The 8,982-nt window shown below is 47.2% G+C and overlaps 1 protein-coding gene across 1 annotated transcript; it reads right to left on the bottom strand.

Annotated features, from left to right (window-relative positions):
- Positions 1 to 462: 462 nt before the first annotated feature.
- Positions 463 to 2,444, bottom strand: LOC148430596 (uncharacterized). Its single transcript, XM_088466574.1, has 2 exons — positions 2,431 to 2,444; positions 463 to 1,783 (listed from the first exon to the last, which is right to left on the bottom strand). The coding sequence occupies exons 1-2, from the start codon at positions 2,442 to 2,444 to the stop codon at positions 616 to 618; spliced, it is 1,182 nt and encodes a 393-aa protein (XP_088322700.1). The 3' UTR covers positions 463 to 615.
- Between the last annotated feature and the right edge of the window lie 6,538 nt (positions 2,445 to 8,982).

The raw sequence follows: 8,982 nt of genomic DNA on the forward strand, positions 1-8,982 counted from the left end.
ATATATATATATATATAGAACGCAAGGCGGCACTCCATAATAAATGTGTTCACAACCAGAAGATCATTTTGCAACGTTTCAGCGCTTTATTCCGCGCTTTCGTCAAGCATACAAGTCAAACATATAATAGACACTTACCACATATAAATAGCAGTTAGACGCCATGCCTTGCGGAGACCTCACTTCCTGGAGCCGAAAACCGGAAGTCTCCGGACCTGGAAGTGACCTCACCACAGCACAACAGCAACAAACGGTTGCCATGGCTACAATAACACTAAACAAGATACACACACATAAAAACAATACAAACAATCATGTAAAATATATAGAAGTGCTTATTTACAAGCAGGGCAAAACATCACCATAAATGCATAACTACACTGGTGCACAATTGCGTGCACATCAAAGTAAGTAACAACTGATCATTACAAGAACCTAGTCATAGAATATGCTGCACAAAATTGAAAAATTAGCAGATCCCTCCTATTAATATCAGACCATCAAAAGATACACAAAAAAAATTAATAACAAATGCGTGTCACATAAGAACTAGATAAAATAAAGGAACAAAGAGTGGCCCCTATACACCTGAAATGGATACAAATAGTGACCTATTTAAACGAAACACTGAAGACCCAGTGTTTCATTTAACCCACGAGGGGAAAGGGAGTCTAAACGCATGATCCATTGTGACTCACACTGTAGCAACTTTCGTCCTCGATCACCACCTCTGATAAGAGGGGGGACGTGGTCGATAATTTTGTAGCGGAGTGCTGAAAGATTATGTCCTGTAATAACAAAATGTCGTGCCACTGGTTGATCACTAGTACCTACGGCAAGGGCAGCCCTAATAGCAGAACGGTGTTGGGCCATCCTTTCTTTCAAAGTACATTCCGTCTTGCCTACATAAATCTTCGAACAAGGGCATGTAATAACATAGACAATAAACTTGGTGGTACACGTTACATGATGTCTAATGGTAAATTTAATACCAGAATACGGGTGGCAAAAAAATGTCCCAGTTTGAAGAGAACGGCAAATGATACAATTCGGACACCTAAAACACCCCACCTTCGGCGTACCCAAAAAAGACTTGATATTACTAGGCTTGCCCATCGATGAAACATCGTTCTTGACCAGATAATCTCTCAAATTTTTGCCTCTCTGATAACAAGACATCAATTTTTTATTATGTAGCATATTAAGATCCTTATCGGACGTTATAATAGGCCATAATAATTTTGCTTGTTTATTAATATCAGTGCTACGATGATTATATCGATTAATCCAAAGATGTCTATCAATGCTGCGGTCCTTGGTGGAATTTACATCGGTCAATAATTTATCGACAGGGATAGCCAAAGCTTTAGCTTTAGCCTGTTCTAAAACACTCTTCTGATACCCTCTCTGCAGAAACTTAGCATACATCATATCCACCTGTTGTAACGCTACAACCCTGTCAGGTGCAATCCTTAAAGCTCGCAAAAATTGAGAGTAAGGCAAGGCATTTTTCAAAGGGACAGGGTGTGCACTGCTTGCCAATAGGATGTTATTTCTATCAGTCGGTTTTGCAAACAGGGAAGGCACTAGACGACCATTACTTTTAGTTATAGTAACGTCAAGAAAATTTACGCAATGCATGTCAATAGAATTCGTGAATTTAACAGGATCTATGCGCCTATTGTGTGAGTCAATCAAATCAGCAAACGACTGTTGCGAACCTCGCCAGACTATAAAAAGGTCATCGATGTATCGATAATACGCTACGATGTTATTGGCCACACTCGGATCAGAAAAAAATACATCAAATTCAACCGCAATATATATGGAATCGGTATGACTTACCGCCGGACGCAAGTCCCGACAGCAGCTGCCCGACATGGGTGAAAATCCCGATCGTCCCTAGGTAAGTATTTACTAACCTAACCTCCACCCCCTAACCCTCCTTAGGGGTGCCTAACCCTAACCTTCCCCCCAGTGCCTAACCCTAATCCCCCCTCTAAGTGCCTAAACCTAACCCCCCCTTCCGCGCCGCATAAACCTAAGTCCCCCCAGGGGTGCCTAACCCTAACCCTAGCCTAACCCTAACCTCCTGGGGGGGGGTGCCTAACCCTAAGTCCCCCCGGAAGCCCTAAACCTAACCCTCCCCCCACGGCTATCTGCTGCAACACCCGGCATCACTTCGATAGGTCTCCCGGCGTTGGATAAAATGACTGGCGTCTAGATGTAGACGCCGGTCATTTAACCCTCGCCGGGATAAAGCAGTCGGGAAGACGGCCGTCGGGATTACGTCCGCCGGCTTCCCAACTGCATACATACATATATATATATATATATATATGATAAAAATATATAACTCCATAGGTATAACAAAATAATAAAATATGTAAATCTTTATTATTAGTTATAATTAATCATGAAATATGATACTGAATGTTGACCATTATATCAGTAATTAAGATGGTCAAAGATATAGAAGAGGTGAGTGATATATAGAGTAACATAGGAATAAGAGACAAACGAGAGGGGACATATAGAGGTAGCATCATGTGTAATTATATTGTTATAGGAAGCGAGTCTCATCATTGATCACAGTGGGGATGAATGTGGAGAACGTGCCAAGGTCAGTGATGAAGGAATAGTGAAGGGGAAGGTGAGTATCGGAGTGTTCTGGGATTAAGAAGAATGAGTATAAATAGATGACAATTCTCAGTCATATAAGTGGTGAGAGAAAGTGATACAATGATAAGAAGCACTTTGTGGTCACCTATTTCCAGTGTTTTCAATGCAAATGTCCCTGGCAGTTTACAGCAGGACATTTACTACTGCTGCCCATTCCAAGCATTCCCTGGTCCCACATTTCCATGGGCCGAGCTACCAACCTCAAATACCCCAGCATCTGTTCCTGAGTAGATTCATTCTCCAAAATGGCCCATGACATACCACTCTGAGATCTTCCTTCTGCACCAGCTCAACTAAATATTCTGTCTCTGGCTGTATCATTGGAATAGTCTCTGATCGGGGTGTACAGTTTGTGGCCAAATTCTGGAGGTCTTTGTGTCAGACATTACAAGTGTGTACATTTTCTCATCTCAGGATAACTGGTCCGAGCCTCACCCTTCAGCAGAACTCACAACAATCACTACCATGAGTCATCCTCTTCTATTCCCATCCATACAGTCTATGGTATGTGGCCCAGGTTCCCTCCTTCTCTTCCATCCCTCCTCCTTCAGATCTAGCTGCCAAATTTCTACGCCATGACTTTTCTTATCTGCATCCAATATTTTAGCAGAAGAGAAGGAAAGCCATTCCTAATCTGCAGCCTGTGCATTAATAACCTGCATCTCCAAGTATCCTTCATGAAGTCTGTTCCAGGCTACATCGGTCCTGTCAGTATATCTTGGGTCACCAATCCCATTTCATACAAACTTTGTTTACCTCCAGATTCCCAACTCCTACATAGGAATAAAGAAACTAAAGGACTGTGCTACCTGCTGTCACTTCCGTGTCCTACAGGAAAGATGTGACTCAATTTTATAGGGCACAGAGATATTGTTATAACCCAATTAGAATGAACTATAGGATATAAAATATCTTCATATACATTTGCTGCTGTACAAAATCAGGAGGTCACCTGAGATTATGTAGAGCATAAATATATTTAAAAAACAGCGCAAAAGTATTGATGATTAGTATTTAAACACTGTTCAATAGGGTATATCTAACAATAACATTTATTCACATTTAGCATAGAAAACGTATAGTACAATTACATATTGTTAAAATATATAAAACATACATTTATAACCAGTAGATAATATGAGATATGGTAAGAACTTACCTTTGTTATCTCTATTTCTACGAAGTCCATAGGGTTCCACAGGATACCTTGGGTATAGGCGATGGCGGCAGACATCCAGGCACCACAGTTGAAAACTTCTCCATCCTCCCAGGATGCACTGGGGTCTCAGGCACTCAGTTTCATCACAAGCCATAGGCCGGAGGAGGATAAAGAGAGAGAGAACACACAAGAATCCCAGTCTCACCAGAGGGAGACGGAAAAACCGGTGACCAGAACCACAGTCCATCTGCAGTACAGGTGCGACAGGGCGGGAGTCCTGTGGAACCCTATGGACTTTGTAGAAATAGAGATAACAAAGGTAAGTTCTTACCATATCTCATATTTTCTACATCAGGGTCCATAGGGTATCCACAGGATACCTTGGGGATGTCCCAAAGCAGTATCCTTCAAGGGTGGGGACGCTCCTGTGCTGAGAGGAGAATCCGTCGCCCGAAGGAAGCATCTTGAGGGGCGTAGGTATCAAAAGCATAATACCGTACAAAAGTATGGACAGATGACCACGTGGCCGCCTTGCAAAGCTGAACAGCTGAGGCGCCACATCGAGCTGCCCATGGAGGACCCACAGACCTAGTGGAATGAGCCTAGAACAGGAACCCTCGTGAGCAAAAGCGTCAGATAGCCAGTCGAATCCATCCTGCCAATATTTGTTTAGTGGCAGGCCAACCTCTTTTATGGAAGCCATAAAGGACAAACAAAGAGTCTGACTTCCTATAGACTGAAGTGCGGTCCACATAGATTTTCAAGGCCCGCACCACATCCAAGGTGGCCTCACCAACCGAAAGGTCCGGTTAAGTAAACTATGGTACAATAATTTCCTCATTGATATGGAAACTAGATACCACCTTTGGAAGAAACCCAGGACGAGTGCGCAGCACAACCCTGTTTCTATGAAAAATTAGAAATGGAGGTCTACATGAGAGAGCTCCCAATTCTGAAACCCTTCTGGCCGAAGCAATAGCCAGAAGGAATACATTCTTAATGGTTAGCCATTTCAAATCCACTGAGCCCAGCGGTTCAAAGGGCAGTCCTTGAAGAGTCTTCAAGACCACAGACAGATCCCATGGTGCCACAGGTGGAACAAAGGGAGGCTGAATAAGAAGCACCCTTTGCATGAAGGTGCGGACATCAGGAAGCATAGCAATCCTACGATGAAACCACCCTGAAAGTGCAGACACCTGTACCTTCAGGGAAGATAGGCGAAGACCCTGGTCTAAACCCGCCTGTAGGAAGGCCAGAACCCTGGGCAATCTGAACACCTGAGGAGCATAACCTCTAGTGCGACACCACTGGAAGAAAGCCCACCACACTCTATGGTAGATGTTGGCAGATGAAGGCTTCCGAGCTCTCAGCATGGTGTTGACCACCGAGCTGGAGAAACCTCTGGACCTCAAGAGGGCAGTCTCAATAGCCACGCCGTCAAAGACAGCCGACTCAGGTCCGGATGAAGGCAAGGACCCTGAGACAGCAGGTCCTGATGTTGAGGCAACAACAGCGGAGTGTCCAGTGAGAGACTCTGAAGATCCGTTTACCAGTGAAGCTTGGGCCACTCTGGATCAATCAGCAGTAGCATGCCGCCTTCTTGCTTGAATTTGCGTATCACTCGAGCAAGAAGGGAGAACGGAGGGAAGACGTACGCATACTGGAAAGTCCACTTGACCGCCAGAGCGTCCTCTAGACAAGTCTTTGCGTCTCTTGTTCCTGACCCGAACATCGGCAGTTCGTTGTCGTGTCGTGAGGCCATCAGATCTATCTCTGGAAGGCCCCACTTGTTCACCAGTAGCTGACACACCTCCTGGTGAAGAGACCAATCTCCTGGATGCACGTCTTGACTGCTGAGAAAATCTGCTTCCCAGTGGAGAACTCCTGGTATGAACACTGCTGAAATTGCAGTGAGATGCTTTTCCGCCCATACTAGAATGCGGGACACCTCTGTCAGAGCCGCCTGACTGCGAGTCCCTCCTTGGCGGTTTATGTATGCCACCGTGGTGGCGTTGTCAGACTGTACCTGCACAGGTTTTCCCTGCAGGACCTGTCGTGCTTGCTGGAGAGCCTTGAATACTGCCCGCAGTTCCACTATGTGTATTGGAAGAGCAGCTTCTACCGATGTCCACCTTGGACCCATCACCGCTCCCCAGCCCCGGAGACTGGCATCCGTCGTCAGAAGGGCCCAGTCCGCAATCCAAAATGGGCGCCCCTTGTTCAGGTGAGCCGTCTGTAGCCACCAGGCCAGAGATAATCGCACCTCCGGGGAAAGCACCATAGTCTGTGTCTTTTATCCTTTGGGGCGACGCATTCCATCTGGAGAGGATCAGCTTCTGCAGAGGTCTCGAGTAAAACTGGGCAAACTCTACCATGTCGAACATGGATAGCATGGACCCCAGTAACCTCATTGCCGAGTGAATATACACCCGGCGACTCTGCAGGCAAAGACGGACCTTTGCTTATAACGCAGAGATGTTTCCTCCCGTCACCAAGATCCTCTGATGTTGGGAATCCAACAGAGCTCCTAGATGGAGCATCCTCTGTAATGGTACCAGGGAGGACTTCTTCCAATTTATCAGGCAGCCGAAAGACTGTAATACAGAGACTGTTAGTTGCAGATGGCGCTGAAGTTTCTCTGAGGACTCTGCCAGTAACAGGAGATCGTCCAGATAAGGTAACAGACGGACTCCCTGCAACCGAAGGTGGGCTGCCATGATGGCCATAACCTTGGTGAACACCCGAGGTACTGTAGCCAAACCGAAGGGCAGAGCCTGAAACTGGAAGTGGTCCTTGACCACTGCAAATCTGAGGAAGCACTGGTGTGCTGGGACAATAGGGATATGCAGGTAAGCATCCTGAATATCCAGCGACACCATGAAATCCCCAGGTTCCATTGCTAAAATAATGGAACGCAGGGTCTCCATCCTGAACCGAGGAACCCTCAGAAATTTGTTGAGGGATTTGAGGTTGAGTATCGGCCGGTAGGACCCATTGGGTTTCTGCACCAGAAAAAGATTGGAGTAATACCCCAATCCCTTCTGAGACAAGGAACTAGCACTATAACTCCATTCTGGAGCATCGAGTGCATTACCTTCTTGAGTTCCCGGGCCTTGTCCTGACTGAACGGAAGGCCCATGGTGAAAAAACGGCTGGGAGGCCTCCTGCGGAAGGAGAGGGCATACCCCTGAGAGACCACTTCTCTGACCCATGTGTCTGAAGTGGTCAGACACCAGCTCTGGGCGAATTTCAGAAGTCAGCCTCCCACTTTGAGGTCCCCCAAAGAGAGGCCCGTCCTGTCAGGCCGAAGGTTTGTCATCGGACTTGGGAGTGGGACATCTGGTACTCCAGGCCTGCATCCTGGGCTTTGCAGGTTTCTTGGCGGCAGACCTCCCAGGAAAGGACTGTACCCTGGGTCTGTTCTGCGGGACAGTAGTGGAAGACAGACTTAGCTGCTGCCGAAGTAGCCACAATTTTGTCTAGATCAGGGCCAAACAGCACTTCTCCATTGAAGGGTAACCCCTCCAAACCCTTTTTGGAATCAGCATCCGCCTTCCAAGAATGCAGCCACAGGATACGACGAGCCGCCACTGCTGCCGAGGAGATCTTGGATGCCATGAGGCCCATATCTAAAGCTGCCTCATTAATGTAGGTAGCTGAGTCCCTTAAATTACCCACCAACTCCAACTGTTCAGGTGACGAGTCTGGGTCCAGGGATGCCTCCAAGGTATCAGCCCAGTGCTCCATAGCTCTTGCCACCCAGCACACGGCCAAAGCCGATCTGGACACACCTCCTGCAAGGGAATAAATAATTTTCAAACATATTTCTACCCTGCGATCCGTTGGATCCTTTAAGGAGGACATAGAGGGCATAGGCAACGTAGCACTCTTTACTAGACGTGTGAATCCACTTGTGGCAGGTTATCCCATTTTGCTAAATAATTAACTGCAAAAGGGTATGCCACTGCAAACCATCTAGGGGGCTGGTAACGCTTACCCGGCGTTTTACACGCCTCCTCTAAATGATCCACTAGCTGATCAGATAGGGGAAACACCGTAGCATCACTTTTAATATCCTTGAAAAAGGCATATTTTGATTTAGCTACAGGAGGAGCGTCATCCTCAATAACCAAGGCCGTGCGCACCGCACGTATGAGCCATTATCTGTCGTTACAACATCCTGATCTTGATGAGGTTGCAGTTGACGCTTCTGCGCCCGCACAGATGACTCGCCCTGTAACACCTCTGACAGCTGTTGTACTGAGGTAGACAGTGAATTAGCCCACGCAGGTTCATGGATGACCTGAGGGGGGCAACAACGGGAAACTCTGAGGCACGATTAACTGTTTAGGAAACCCCTGCATAGGGGTGCTGTGAGACCCCCATCTGGGGACATGCAGGGGTTGTCGTTAACTGGCCCACCAGGATAGTAAGTGCCGCAGCAAAACAAGCCCATGGTAGCTCCTGCACAGGTGTAGTGACAGAAATCGTCCGTGCCAACCACAGGCACGCCTTACATAATCCATCAGAGTTACCATCACCCTCTGCCAATGGTACCTTGCATACAGTACACTGAGGCGGAATGGGGAAATCGTGCTCACTGTCAGACATACTGAGTGTGTGACCCGGAGCTGTATGTGACCACCGCACTTCACAACAAGTTGTATAGTGAGGTATAAATCCCCCATGCAACACCGCACCACAAGGGCTTGTTAGCAGAGAAGAAAGGGATAGGGAAAATAGCTGACAGTATGTGAAAGTGACAGACAGCAGCGCTAGCCCAAAGTCACATACAATGCAGAAAACCCTGCAGTATCTCCGCCTCATCAACTAACCAGACCTCAGCCTGGTAGGAAACAGCGCTGCATACACTGACCTTGCACCGGAGGAGAGGTATGCAGGGGGACCCAGACCACAATGCCCGCGTTAACAGCTTCCAGCAGCGTTTGCCACATGTATTAAAATGGCCACCAAGGAGCAGAGGGAGGGCTGGTCCGGGGGCGGAGCGCATGCAGATGCCTAACCACCTTGTGGAGAGGCCGTGTGCAGCGGGGGAGGCGCCGGCTGCTTAGCAGGGAAAGCGCGTTCCCCTGGCATGCATTTAACCCCTGGGACGCTGGACATTTACTGTTTCTGTCCAG

The sequence above is a fragment of the Taudactylus pleione genome, unplaced genomic scaffold (genome assembly GCF_031769625.1).
Source record: "Taudactylus pleione unplaced genomic scaffold, aTauple2 ptg003562l, whole genome shotgun sequence".
NCBI lineage: Eukaryota > Metazoa > Chordata > Amphibia > Anura > Myobatrachidae > Taudactylus > Taudactylus pleione.